Source organism: Cibotium barometz, chromosome 2, assembly GCF_041138505.1.
Source record: "Cibotium barometz isolate CiBa-2024 chromosome 2, ASM4113850v1, whole genome shotgun sequence".
Taxonomy (NCBI): Eukaryota; Viridiplantae; Streptophyta; class Polypodiopsida; order Cyatheales; family Cibotiaceae; genus Cibotium; species Cibotium barometz.
This window is the reverse complement of record NC_141047.1, coordinates 46,011,515-46,026,506: the sequence shown is the minus strand read 5'-3', so window position 1 is coordinate 46,026,506 and position 14,992 is coordinate 46,011,515. Positions and strand designations below refer to the sequence as shown.

The 14,992-nt window shown below is 44.7% G+C and overlaps 1 protein-coding gene across 1 annotated transcript in view; it reads right to left on the bottom strand.

Annotated features, from left to right (window-relative positions):
- Positions 1-11,698, bottom strand: part of LOC147641146 (NAD(P)-linked oxidoreductase superfamily protein) — a 76,717-nt gene extending 65,019 nt beyond the window's left edge. Inside the window, exons 1-4 of the mRNA XM_086818638.1 lie at positions 11,343-11,698; positions 3,591-3,665; positions 3,455-3,471; positions 1,552-1,592 (exon numbers count right to left, since the gene is read on the bottom strand). Of these exons, the coding sequence (XP_086674764.1) occupies positions 1,552-1,592; positions 3,455-3,471; positions 3,591-3,665; positions 11,343-11,667 (458 nt within the window). The 5' untranslated portion in view covers positions 11,668-11,698. The remainder of the gene's footprint in view (positions 1-1,551; positions 1,593-3,454; positions 3,472-3,590; positions 3,666-11,342) is intronic.
- Between the last annotated feature and the right edge of the window lie 3,294 nt (positions 11,699-14,992).

Genomic DNA, 14,992 nt, shown 5'->3' with positions numbered 1-14,992 from the left:
CAAAAGGCACCCGATTGCTTGAGATTTCCCCCTTGCTTGGCCTGAAATCTCCCTTCTTATAAATTTCTTTCTTACTTAATAGAAGTCTCTTTTGCTAATAAGCTCCCAATGTTGGCTGGTGCCAGACTCAGAAGTCCATGGAATAATTTGGCTGGTGGTGGCCACTGTGACCACCATGATGCAGAATATGAGTGAGGACTAGTGCAAGGTTGCTTCCCTCATCCTCGTAGAAGAGGGCCAGTTGTTCAAGGAATCACCCCCACGTGACCATGTGGGCAATGCTCAACGGGGTCCCACTGAACATGTGCAAGGTGTCCTGCAGATTCATGGTGCTCACATTGGAGGTGGTCCCCCGTGGGCAGCCCACCCGTTCTCACTGGACACATGGAGATGATCTTCCCACCTGCTCACAGCGGGTCGGAGTCATGGGATCGCAAGGAAGTGGTCCCTCATCTATCCTCCCCTTCAGAGGTGAAGGGCATTGCAGCTCGGCGCCTGTGACCAGCCGAAGACTACTAGTAGCACTCCTGTCCGAGAAAAAGACGCCATCCAAGCAGTATCAAGGGGGTCGTCTGGAGGAAGAAGCTAATCCAGAGGAGTGGCTGACTCAACGTTGAGGCTCATGGATGAGGCTCTCCTTAAGCCCTGGAGGTGCACCAACTGGGTCTGCTCTGGGAGTCTCGGCGAAAGCTCTGCCAGGAGCCAAAGGTCTGGGCAGGTCCGGCACAGAGCCTGCTGCCCCATAAGCAATCAAGCCCCCACCAATTTTTCGTTCCAGAGCGTATGCGAAAAAAGGGGGTTCCAGGCTAGAGGTTGCTGCTCACAATACTCCTTCGATCCTAGGGAGGACTGCATCAGGACCGAGGGAAGCATCCTCCAAGTGCGAAAAAGGCTGGCGGCAAACCTGTCCTCGAAATAGTGGCTGTGCTTGTACAGGGGAGCCTAAGAGAAGATCCACCCCATGCTGGAGGTCCACGGGCCACCACAGGAGGGAAGCCTACATGAGATGCGGCTGATGAGGAAATCCTTCCAAGACTCTACTCCTGGCTGAAGACCGTGCACTATCAGCTTGCCCAGAAGGGCTCTGCTCTGGAATTCCGGGTCAATCAAGTCAAGGCCTTCCTGACGTCGAGGCTGAATACGCAAAGCCAGGCTGCCTTCGCCCATGCTTGTCAACCATCTCCTCCTGACCAAAGAAGGTTCTGGATCAGCCTCTGTACCTTTCCGATACAAGAGTGATGAAAGGCCCAACAACAAGTGATGTACCACAAGGTGGCTAAGAGGACCTGCTTACCCACCATTATTCTGCCAGCTTCATGTCTCCTTAAGAACATTCATTAAATTCAAGAGGCTAGATCTATTAAACTTCTCATTCTTTTCTTTCCAATGGTATCCACCCAGCATGCCATTATTCAAAATCTTCAACTCATGCATGCACGTTGATATCATTAATGGCATTGAAAAAACCTCCTCAACCCTTGAACTTAAGAGAGTGAAAACTAAAACACCACACTTTCAAAATGATATGCAAAACCATAGAATAATCAGTACCTGCCTAGTAGTCTTTCAGAATCTTCTCCACCACCTAGTGCCTGAGCAATGCCAGAAGCCATCACTTATGTAGCATTAGGACACCTAGCTACGTGTCTGTATCAGCTTTAAACTTTTATTGAAAGAAATCCAATCTACTTAGATCACGAGCGTCACTCTGATACATAAACTAGCTAGAGCACTTTGATCGAAATCCATACAAGACTGGTTTTTTTCCAGTTTATGGCACTGATAGATAGTATCTAAAAATGCAACAAGCATACAGCCACAGAGTATGAGAGTACTGCTCTGACAAGTAAGATCATGATTGGCATTGCAAAATGGGATAGAAAGGCAAAACAATTGGTCCATACACTCAAGACGCAACCTTTGCTCCACATAGCTCCTTGAATTAAGCCTTGTACCTACCCTAATGGAATCCTAACATGCCACATGCATTCACTAGGGCCTGTATGAAGACTCAAGAAGACTAGGACAAAAAGGGTCTAGTCATCAATATTGGAGGGACAGCATCTCCAGCCTATACAACCGAAATGGGCTGGAGTGGTGGAGAGAGATTATTGAAATGGTGGAAAGCAATTCCCCTTGAAGTGGTGAAGTGGGCTGAAATGGCCCAAAAATGCCCCCTGGATCTAAGAGATCGCCACTGATTACTATACAAGACTCCATGTGGCTGACCAGACTAAGAGGACAGAGACATTTTGTCAGGAAATAAGCCCAAGAGTGGTCCAATAGTCCCTTGGCAACTCTCTTGTGGTTCCCTTCACTGGAGAAAAACTAGCAGCGGCAGTTGAGGCTCTCCTTAGAGGGATCCTTAGAGGGAACACCCCAAGGGGGATGATTAAAAAGTGGCTTCCTTGAAGATGAACTTCTCCAGAGAACCTTCAATGACGTCATGTAGACAGGGTACCCATGGATCTGATCCCAAAGGAAGGAGACTGCCATCTGCCAACAATTTCACACTAGCATATAACTTCATACATCATACAAGACATTAGCTAAATCCATCCACCTTCGCTTTTGGCCTGGTCTTCCTATCTTATTCAGGGTACCTAAAAAAGTTGTGTTTGAAAAAGGAGCATCCTGGCAACATTTTCACTTTCACGGAAGCTACAGCATCAAGAGAGGTCTTGGGTCAGGACTTTCTAGATTTCAAGGAGGACTAGGCAAAGTGGACTTGGCCTGAAAGGAAACCACAATCAAAAACACCTTGCCAGGATGAGGGGTGGAGAAAACCTCCTCCTCGACATTCACTCGGCCATCGCCCCAAAGTGGCAGACCCTGATTGACACACCCCCGTCCCCAGTATGGGTAGCGGTCTTCATTTGGCAAACATGCTGCAGCAAGACATCAAAGGGTATGATCGCCAGAGGAGACCATCCATTTCATATGGACAGACATCATCCAGACCCTCCAGGCCACCAGGAACACCTACAAGGTGACTCAGATTTTGCAGCAGCAGGGTGTAGCCTTCCTTCACAAGTGGGGTCCAGGTCCCTTACCCAGGTCTTTTCCTGCATTATATGCCCCTAGTGCAGATTCCCCCGCCTGACCTGAGGATGATGTATCCCTTCAAGAGTGGGCAACCATAGAGGGAGACTCCGCCCCCCTTCCCCCCTTTTATTTAGAGGGTTGTAATCTGCTCCCACGCAGAAGTTTTTATCCTTTTCCTAGTTGAAGGGTTGCGGCCGAGAGAGGGGGGGGGGGGGGGGGGGGGGGGAGGTTGGTTTGGGTTTGGTTTGAGAAAAACAGTTAAAGACAATATTGGAAAACTGTAGACAAGAGGAGAAGAAACAAATGCAACATTAATATTGGATCTGAATGCCTATAGGACCACTCCTTTATAAAAATGTCATGCACACTTGTACAGAAATTCTTGCACTTTCCAGAATGAAAAAATCACCTTGGATCCATACACCTCTGCAAAACAAGATCAAATGGTATGATTAATGTCGTTATCTGGCCAATCGAGATATTATATCATGTACTAATACAAGCTGTGCTGTATTCAAGCAACTTGAAAAGCAGCTATGGTATACCAGCTGTGTCGAAGAAGGTGATGCCCGCATCAACACTTGCATTAAAGGCTGCCCTGGCATCCTCCAATTTCCTATCTTTATTCACAAAGAGGCCTTGATTTAGCAGCAGCTTTTAACCAAAGAATATGTGTGTGCATAATGGCAAAGGACTTAAAAAACAAGATCCAGAGATCGAACACTGTATATAGCACAAAACTACTTCTAAGAACACACCAAAAAGAACTGATCGATTAACGGAGATGGATAGTGTACTTTGCATAGTGGGTAATTCTTGCTCAATCACCAAGGCTTACAAGAAATATAATTCCACTGAAAATAGGGAAAACTTCCTCTATTCTATGATGTGTTGCCCTTCGGATTTAACACACCCAGAAATTACCTTCAAGGACTTACGCTGACACACCCCCAAAATATAGTTCACGAACAAAACGGCACCGGAGAGTGCTCCTCTCGGCTCGGCCAAGCCATCCGCACACAGCAGTGAGAACCACCATCTGAAAGCGCACACCATCGGCCACCCAAAAGGCGCAGAGACAGCTGCCCAAGAAGCAACGCCCAGACCACGGGAGCGCCAAACCACCAGTGTGTACAACTACACACCCAAAGGCACGACGCCAGGAGGATAGAATCCACTTCTTCTTCAAGCCCTATGCCTTGAACCACTGCACCAAAGACTTGTTGCTGTCGAAGGCTTGGATGTAAATGGTTATGAGCCCCGTCTGCTGCGCCACTCTACACAGTGCCCGAATGGCAATGCCCTTCCTCTACCCGCAACGGTGAAGCTTTCCTTCTCTGCCAGGTATGCGCACTCGCAGAGCACCTCCGCTTCCTCTGCAGCTCGTAAGCTTTTAGATCACCAACACCAGAAAGCATAAGGGAGCCATGAATTCATACAACTGGGAGAGAGAGCCAGATAATACTTCATCGCATTAGTTACATTATATCATTAAAAATAATGACAGTTGATCTTTTCCAAGACCTATTGCTCTCTCTTCGAATAAGACATCACCAGAGTATTACCAAGAGCTACAGGTCGATTATGTGTGCTTTGTTTAAGTAGGATTAAGCACAAGTTCACCTAAGCAAAACATATCCTCCCCCCTCTCTTCTCTACCCAAGGTTGGATCTCACAGGGGTTATCTTATCATACACTGAAAGCGCGAAGCTCATACCAACCCAACACCAAGATGGTTAAAAATCAAGCTGGGCCATTCTTAGGGCTTGGGAATGGTGGATTGCCCATGAAGCTCTGAAGTTCCATTCCCCTCCCTTTGCACCTAGCACACATGGATATCATGTTGCCCAAGCCCAATATGGAATGCACCAGATGCATGTGCCAAGATTACCTTAGAACATGTACATGATAACATATGACACTTGGGATTGAGCAACCCTTTATGAGCCCTTAAACAAGGGATGCAATCAAGGAGTGACTGTAGGTAATGCCGTTGATCCTGTGGTAAACAAGAAAACCCCTTTACATCCTGTGACCAACTATGCAACAAGGGGAAATGGAGGTGTGCAACGAGGGAAAATGGGGCTGCAATGGATGGTTGAGGGGAATTACAGCTCAAGACACTCCCCCGAGGTCCAAAAGAGATAAACAGCGTTGCGCATTACCGTTTCCCCTTTCCCCTTTGATCATTTTTTAACATCCAAATTTGGGACCTGACAATAGCAAAATCTAATCGCACAATTGCCTCACTACTCATTTTTTATTCTCACCTACAAATGGAAATCTAAGCATTGCATCTCAAACTCCCTATGATTTAATTGAGACATAAATCTAATCGCACAATTGTCTCGCTACTCGATTTTGATTCTCACCTACAAATGGAAATCTTAGCATTGCATCTCGAAATCCCTATGACGTAATTGAGACATAAATCCTAACAGGTTCTCATTCTTCAACCTCTGCTTCAACATAGAAAATTTCTTCACCGGAAAATTTCACCTCATTCACATTCAAGTTTTCAACTGCCCAATGCAATATAGAGAGCAATAATTGTGCACTTTCTTTGCAATTTGGAACACATATTTCATCCCCTTGGTTGTCATTCTAAGGACTTGCGATTTCCCCTTGTTGATCCCCCATTCTTGTTCCCCAGATCTTAGCCTTTTCTGTTCCATGGTCCTCAGTTCCTCTTGTCCTTCCCATTTCTGGCAACTATGATTGCACACTGGGTGGAGGTACGTGCTCGCCAATGACAACTTAAAACAGCCCGAAGGCAAGGGAAATTGAGGATATCAGCAAGAAGACCCTAAAACCAGATTGGGGAAAGTGGTAAATTGAGAAGGAAGTCAAGTATCCCAGGTTTGGGGCCACATTGTAGGACCATGGAAGAACCTTAGGTGCCCAAAACAGCCACCCAAAGACCCACGTGAAGAAATCCTGGTCTGTGTGCAAAAGGCCCTTTAGAGAGGGGGCAACCAACCAGCAGAAAGGTGAGTGACAAGGCCTATTAAAGGCCCTCCCCAACCTCATTTGCGGATCAGCAGCCCTAAGCCTTAGATGCCAGAATTATCAGTTGGCAACAGCCTACCCCTTCACAATAGACAGTTCCAGACAAAAAGTGACAGACAGAACAAGGACCAAAAGAATCTGCAGTGGTTCCTTGTTTGGTAAAACATTGAGAGCACAGTGAGGTAAAAGATTGAGTATTTCATTGTTGCACCTTGATTATTATAGTATTAAAGCAAGTACTCTGCAGGAAGAGGAAGGGTGAGAGGAGGGGTGGGCACTGGGGGATCATAGCATAGTCAAGGGAAAACAGAAACGGGGGGCACAAACAGAAAATAAAAACAGCACGTCAGTAAGGCGGTTGAGGGAGAAAGAAAGATTTTATTTCTACTAAAGACTCAAAGATGTTACATATGATCTATGTGTAGACTAGATGTCAGAACACAAAAAAGTAAAAGTCATGGCCTACATACTACGTAGGTCCCTATGTGTAAAATGCAATAATAGACATGGAAAACTCAAATGTCATGGCGAAGCAAAGCGCCGAGATGCCCACCTCCCGTGGCACTGCCTCCCTATGGCTTCAGAGTACGTCTCAAATCTAGATCTTTTTTTTCTTTCCGGAGAAGAGACTTCTATTAAGTACGAAAAAATATACAAAAGGGAGATTTCAAACCAAACTAGGTGGAGATCTCAACCAATCGGGTGTCTTGTGTTGCCAACAAGGTCCCATATGAGTGGAAATGAAGAATAGTCCATGATCCCACTCTCTCATAAACTAGCCGTGCTCTCTCTCTGCGGCCCTCGAAGATCCCTGGATTCTGGCCTAGATTGCCATAAGGGTATGGATAATATCACTCCAAATCCTGCAAGGCATTGTGTGTCCAAGACAATAGTACCCTCTATGGCCTCAATGTATCTAGCCTTCCAGATGTGCAATGCTGTAATACTAGCAATAATCTCCCATGCACTGTCCAATCTCTTTGCCGGCAGGGCATATCCTGAATCTGGCAAATCCAGGATGCATTGGCCAACTTCATCGGCTCATTAGGAACTTTTTGTGGTCAAGGTTGGATGGCACTGCACACACCTTGGCTAGAGTTGCCTCGGAAACCATTATCAAACCTAAGCATGAGGGGGAATTGAATATCATTGACCCAAAGGTGCAATGCAAGGCGTTGCTTTGCAAGTTGATTGTCCGAGGACTTCTTCCTGGCACTCAGCCTTGGAATGACTCTCATGCAACAAGTTATGAGATGCACTTCAGTCAAGGGTGTCGATTGGCTCTACAGCTCACGGTTCATCTTTTCTGAGGCAAATCACCGCCCCCCCCCCTCCTCCCCTCTAGTTAGGTCCCTTCTTCGGGCCTAGAAGTGCATGAGCAGTTTTCTAGTTCATATACCTCCTCGGTCAGTTGAGGAGGCTTACAAACAGCCCATTTTGTGGAATGATTTGGTCGTGGATGAGCATGGTAGATCTCTTGGCACTGCCACACATTTCCATTGGGCTGCTTGGGAGATGTTTTTTCCTTTTGTCTTGGAGTGAAAGAGGTTTACGAGCCTCGCAAAGGATCGGAGGATTGGCCTTACTCAGCACTTAGTCAGAGGATTATGCAAATTGATGCAACCATACCCAACCATTGGGTTACAGGGGCTTTTTTGGATGGATCTCCTCGCTTGTAGTTTAGGGTTTTTTCAGGGACCAAGGTTCCTCTGCAGATTATGGGTCTCCCAGGGAAGGGTGAGGTAACATTTTTCTTTTATGTTCGCAATGGGTGGCAGTTGGAGAAATGTGTGGTGCAAGAGGTGGTTCGGCCCGTGAGAGTTCTTGTCAGAGCAAGAAGCACTTTTATATTGACCCCCCAAGAGATGATCACAAATGCTTCTTGCCTTGAGCAGTTTGGTGGATGCCCTATCATATCAGACATTTGCCTACGGATCCTGGTGAGTGGGAATGGATGGATGCCACCAATCCGATGAAAGGTTTCCCTTTCTATAGCTACACTATAAGGAATGCTTGTCTTGGGACAGAGTCAAAGAATCCCTACCCTTAGACCTCATTGGGAGTCCTATGTTATTACCTCTGACATTCAGAGGATTTATGGCGGAGGCTGTGGCACTCTTATAGAAACACGAACAGGTGCCAATCTAGAGCCAACACGCACAAGGCACACAAACAAGTGTCAATCGAGAGTCGACATGCTCAAGCACACAAACAAGTGCCAATCCAGAGTCGACACGCTCAAGGCACACAAACAGGTGCCAATCAAAAGCCAAAGACTCAAGTCAAGACAATACCACTTGCACTCCATGTTGGTACTCTCACCAAACACCTAGAGGACAAGTGGGCTCAAGTAATCACTCAATCATAGAAAGCTGGTGCTCTAAAAGCATTTTTGCTACACGTAGTTTATAGGCATTTCAACCACCAGTAGGTATTCGGCCACTAAGATAATTCCAGAGAAAATCCTTGATCCATAAAATATCATGTTTCATAAATCCATCATATCCCAATAAAGGGAGCCATAAAACTGTAAATATATACAAAAGGTCTTTCTGGCGGCCCAAACGATTACCTTTGGCCACTTTCTGAACGGCTAACCTAATAAAACCTTATATATCTTGGTTCGAAGTCCCTCTTCCTTCCTATAGTTCCGTTCGTAGCTCCTGTAGCTTTTTCTTTAAGCTCCTTATAATACTCTGGGCTTCGGCACTAATTCGAGACTTCGACTGGTTGGACCCAGTCCCTAGAAATCATAAAAGAATAAAGCCCAAGAATCACTTGGCCAATGGTAACCACATAGATGCACCAAACCATCATATATGTATAAATCCTCGAGCAAAGGATGCTCCATAAATATAGTCCATAGTCCTTGGACAAATCCATATGAAAACCGTATAAACCAAGCTTTTCAACCATTAACAATGTTTACCTAAAACAATTCGAGGCAAACAACACAGAATGCTCCTTATACGGGCATACAAGGGTTAAGTGCTCAAAAGCACTTACAATAAATTGCAAAAAGCACCAGCTCTGCAAAACTCAAAGTATACTTAGCTTTTCTTTGCCAAGCTCAATCATGTGATCTATGGGTTATTGGCCCACCAAGCTTCCACTGTAATCAATCGGAGACCCAGAGCGATAGACAAACACTTCAAATACCAAACAAAGCTATGAGAACACAGCGAAAGAACCATAAACAATATAAAAAACACCACACTGAGCCAGAATAGCCGGCCCCCATAGGAACTTCTTTATTCAGATAGAATCTTTTTACAAGACACCAAGGTGCACATGCAAACTTGCACCCAATTTCCACAAACACTGAGCATCCTTTCATGAGCATATACAGGATTCAGTTCAATCTCCCTGGAAAATAAGGCCAATAACTGTCCACAAACAGTCCCGAATCTGTCCCAAAACAGTCCTGGAATCAGCTCCAAAACAGTCCCGTAGGTGACCAACAGGAGATGGGCACTTCTTGGCTGCAAACACCAGTTTGAAGGTAACCAAAAGATAAAGCAACTGGCACTGTTGCTGTTCGGCCAGCTTCTTCCACAACAAAACGGAGAGAGAGAGAGAGAGAGAGAGAAACCAGCAGCTGTACGGCCAGTTCATAGGCAGCCAGCAATATAGAGCTGGCAGCCAGGAGAAAGGAAACTGCTGTGCAGCAGTACAACTAGTTCTGAAGTAAACTCTCCAGCAGCAGTCGGCAAGGTTAGAGGCGGAAGAAGAGAGAGCACTAGCTCAACAAGCTCTTGTTCGGCCAGCGTGGAGAGGAAAAACTCAGCAGTCCACTGTAGATGCATGCGCATGTCCAAAAGAGAAGCCCCATTGAGCTTTTAATAAAATCGACCAGCCTATATTTGATGTGCTTTTCCTTTCTACCAAAAATAACTGAGCGTGCCCAAAATATCAACTTTTATGCTTTTCCCAACTTGTTACCCAAGTTTTAACTAGGCGCCTCCTTCTATTCACATATACATGCCCAAAAAGTAATAAGTCCGGCCAAACTTGAATAATGTGTGAACCAGTTGACTTATAAACCTTATTACATTAATGAATAAAATCCCATGTTGCTCATGCTCTGTAGCCATCTTTCAGGCCAAATTTTGCCAGTAAGTGTTTCAATTTTCTTCTATGGGGAAAACCCCCGTTCTCACCTTGGCTCTATTCAGTGTGTGAAACACTGATGAAGACTCGTGAAGGGACCAAATGGTGACATCCGCAATCAAAGGTATAACTCCATACTAGTAGCCTTTGAGCTTGATAATATGATACATATACCAATATAGAGAGAATAGTGGTCACACAAGCACAAAAAACCATTTCCATGAATTCATAAACCAAGTTGTCTTTGCTCTCAACGCATGACTTTGAATTGGCTCGCCATACTTAATAGCATTGATGACAAGTATGGTCCCCACTTGTGATCTTTTTTTCTTCCTTACGAGAGAGAAGGAAGCATGTGCTCTAATACCAATCACTCTCATACCAATGAAACTGAACCACCCGGGAAACTAGAGCCTTTGACACACTTTCTTATACCATTATGCATATTAAACATTACATGGCCACAACCACTTAAACACAATCCACAAAGAACTTGCTCAATGGACACGACACTAGGGTAGGAATGGGCGACCCCCTCAAAAGGTATTTTTAATCCAAGTACAAGCTTTGGGGGTTTTCCCAGATTCGGGTAAAACCGGATTGTCCACATACAATACCATATCATCATAATCATATACAATGAATCAGTCTCGTAAAGCTTGGCCAATATCTTGTGTGGGTCCTGATTCTTCTCCTCCATGCATGTGGGCCAACATGTTGCATGTGCGGAAGCCTTGCTTACTTAATCCTCAGCCCTATGCCTGATAAAGAACAATGATGCAAACTTTAATGATAGAGTAGGCCTCCTTATAGGCAGCTTGGTTCTGTTAAATGTGGGAAGCTGCTTGCACTTTGCCCACTGAGCGCACATGCATGCCATGATGCCCGGCAGGTGTGTAGCCACCCTTTGTGACTATGCAAAAATGAAACCGAGGTTGACACAACATTTTTAAGCGAATCGTTTTTGCCATGAAGTCGGGGGATACTGTTCGATCAACTCATGTCCTGAGCTTTTGGATTGGGGGGAAAGTGAGTTCATGGTACAGAGATCTATAGCTTCTCTATTCCTGGATGTGCAGGAGATTGGGCCGTGCCAAGGTACACAGAAATGCCATGAGGCAAGCACCTAATAATATGCATTTGGCTGTGAACAGGAAATATGGATAAGAATACCATACCATCCCAGGAGCCGTTGTTCCAGAAGAAAGTGTCGCCCCAAGACCAGGCTCCGATACCGAGCTTGGTCACCTCCACATTCGAAGCTCCCAAGCTCGTCTTCTCTTCTCCAGCTTCAACGGTTGCTAAACTGCTGCCGCTGGGAGCTGTTGCTGCTGCTACTAGTGGAGGTGGAGGAGGTGGTGGTGGTGATGATGACGGCATTGTTCTGAGGTAGACATGGCGGCGATTGTGAGAGCGGTAGGCGCGACGCAGGTTGTTGCTGGAGCGAGGCGTTCCTGCTGTCGCTGCTTGAACGAGAGCCCCGTCAGCGACAATCGAAGCCATAAGTTTGAAACGAGAACGGGAGGCTCTCTTGTAGGAAGAGTATCCACCTCGCACTACCATCCGTTTGCTCGCAATAACGCCACGTGTCCATGGGGTCGCCTTCACAACTGCCTCATACATTTTCAATGCAAGATATGACGATACATTAACGTTTATTTATTCATTCGAGAGGTGGCACAACTCTTCCTTAAAATTGTAATCATAGAGGAACGCCCCCTCCCCCCCTTTTAGATAAGCACTTTAATTAATGAAAGTGGAGGATAGCACTTTCAGCACTTCTGTCATTCTCTGAAAGTGGACCATGAGCTCAACGGATGCGTCCCAATAACCAATGGAGAGTACCCTTATGTTCAGCTACTTCTCTTACATTGATGTCTCTTGAGGGTGGATCAAAGTAAGTGATATACTTCATCATTAAAAGAATAGGTTGATTAAATTTAGACTAATGTAAACTTTGAAAATGGCACACTAATCAAGGCAGCAAACTCATGAGATGATTATCGTTAAAGATCTTAGAATGAGTAATGCAATAGTTGCTCAATGAGGGAGTTTCTAGACCCCTAAACTATCTCCAAGATTCACTGCTTAAAACATCCCATTCAAGGGTAGAATCTCTTAGTTACCCACCACGATTTCTCAACTAGCCCATGTGGCTCCCTCAAATACACAATTGCTTATACAATAATATGAAATCTCTTAGCTTTTTGACCCTCTTTACATTCACTCTCTTGACATTCACTTCTTACCAAAAAAAAACTTTAGAGCAAATCAACCATTAAATAACTTGGTACTGATGTTGATGATGATGTGCAAAATGTGAGAAAACCTGTGTCGGGACCTTTTTAATAATAAGGCTAGATAAGCCTTATATTAAGGCTTTAATAAGCCTTTGTCAAGGCTTAATATGAGGAGGCAACATGCGGATGGCTAGGAGTGGGCTGGTGTAGGTGGCCAAGCAGAGAGACCGGTGGTGGAAATGGTAACAAGGCACAACGCCCCCACACATGCAGTGAAAATTGACATGGCGGGTTGATTTGAGGGGAATATTCTCCTCGCCCTGTCAATTTTTTCAAAAGCCTCCATCAACATAGTAGACGTGACGGGGAGAGAAAAAAGTGCACTGCACACATCATCACTCACAAGTCCTCTCCCGCCTCCTACTATGTCCATTGACCAAGGCCAATAATGAAAGTCATGACATTCAGTCTTTATGTACCCTTTGTGCCGATGCAAAATCTTTGAGGTCAAGTTCAATAGTGACAGTCTAAGCACATGTATGTTGGAGTGGCAAGAGTTCACTCATGTTGTGTCTTTGGAATATATGATTTAAGAAAAGATGTGTACTCATGTTATGTATTTGGCATTTGTGATTTGAGGTGTATTCGCCTAGTTGGTGAGTGAGGGAAAGAGGTGTATTTGCCTAGTTGGTGAGTGAGGGAATATATGATTTAAGAAAAGATGTGTACTCATGTTATGTATTTGGCATTTGTGATTTGAGGAAAGAGGTGTATTCGCCTAGTTGGTGAGTGAGGGAAAGAGGTGTATTTGCCTAGTTGGTGAGTGAGGGAAAGCCGATCCTAGTCTCGCTGAGGACATTGAGAGGATATGGCATGATAGTCAGAGCTCTGACCAGGATGTAGTAGGCCAGTGTGCCCAGGGACTCATCGAGCTCAGCTCTTTTTTGCACGCTGCAGCCTTGACACGGCTGGGAGAGGCTCGCGACGAGCGGGAGCGTCGGCTGAGACGTAGCCTTGCTTCGCTTCAACGCCTTCAAGAGCAGCAGCCTACATGTGAGTGGGTGGCGTGAAGGTGCTCTAGCTTTTTCTCTTCCTACCATTCAATAAAGCTAGTTGTTGAGTCCATTGTAGGATCTAATTTAGGCTCTTCTTTCACTTTGGTTTTTATTTTGTCCACCCATGGGGCTAATCATTGACGCCTATAGTTCTTCATGCCCCATTTGCATGTTGTTTTCATCTATGCTTGTTGAGCATGGTGCTTGGATATTTTTCCTCCAGACTAGTGGAGACTCGTGTGTCTTTTCTGAAATCACCTTTGCTTTTTTTCTAGGCTTGCTTTATTCTTTTGGTTGTTTCCTGAACTCTAGTGTTTTGTATTCTTGTATCATCAACAACAACAAATCGACATTCTACCTTTAGAGCATCATTAACAACAACACATCAACATTCTATAATAAAATCAAATTGGGACTTTTCTAAAAATAAGAAACTCTACACTTAATAAAAATTTGGGGGTTTTCAATTTTAAAGAAAAGTTCATAAAATTCAAGCAAAAAAATAGGGCTTTTGTGAAAATAAGCCCTCTCCATCGACATTGAAGCCCCTATAAACAACATAAATTTGGGGATTTTTCCCAAATTGGCCAAAATTGGACAAATCATATCTACTTTCAACACATTGAATTTGCCATAAGGTCATGGATGAGGCAATAGCATAAAAGAGATGTCGAAAAAGGAGACACCACCACTTAGGGGGGATTTAATCTCCTAGAATCATCTTCATGTTTTTATGTGTGCCAGGAGCGTCTCGGGATGTCCCCCAAAACAAGATGTAATAGTCTCTTGTGTGTTTTCCCATGTGAGTTTTTATGTTTGTAATAACGGCCTTGGATCATATAAAGGTTCCTTTCTCATAACAATACCTTTTGTAGCCAAGAGGTGACTAAAGTGTTGGCCCCGCTACCTTGGTCTTACCCTGATATGAGAGACTACCATGCCACAAGAGGTGCAGATGGTGAGTCTTGCTCTTAGGCAGGGTGGATAGGGTAGGTGGTAGCATCTTCTTTGCATTGGGGTCTCACAACCTTTGCTTCGAAGGGGGGTTTGTTGGGTATTTTGGAGTCTTGTCATGTGTGTACTGCTCCCAAAGGGTTATGTGTTCGTATGTATGTGTGTATAGCCTTATTCATGTATATGTGTGTGTCAACACTTGCTTAGGTGTGAACACACTCTTATAACTGGATAAGATAAGTGTATGACATGTGTCATTGCTTATATGTGTATGTGACTTATGTGAGTCAAAAAAACAAGATAAAGAACTTTGAGTCATGCAATATTGTAGACTTTTTTTATATCTCATCATTCTCTCTCTCTCTCTCTCTCTTATTTTCCACATTGGAGCTATATGAGCCTCCATAGCTCTGTGTATAGCAACCTATTCCTTTAATAATAGCAGTCCTTGTTCTCATGCCAGTGCCTATGTGACCCCTCGCATACCATAAAATTATGAGGGTGGTTGGATAGATGAGCGACCAACAGTGTAGTACTTGTCATAAGCTTAGCTCTTGGAGGATACAATCCTCTAGTTGC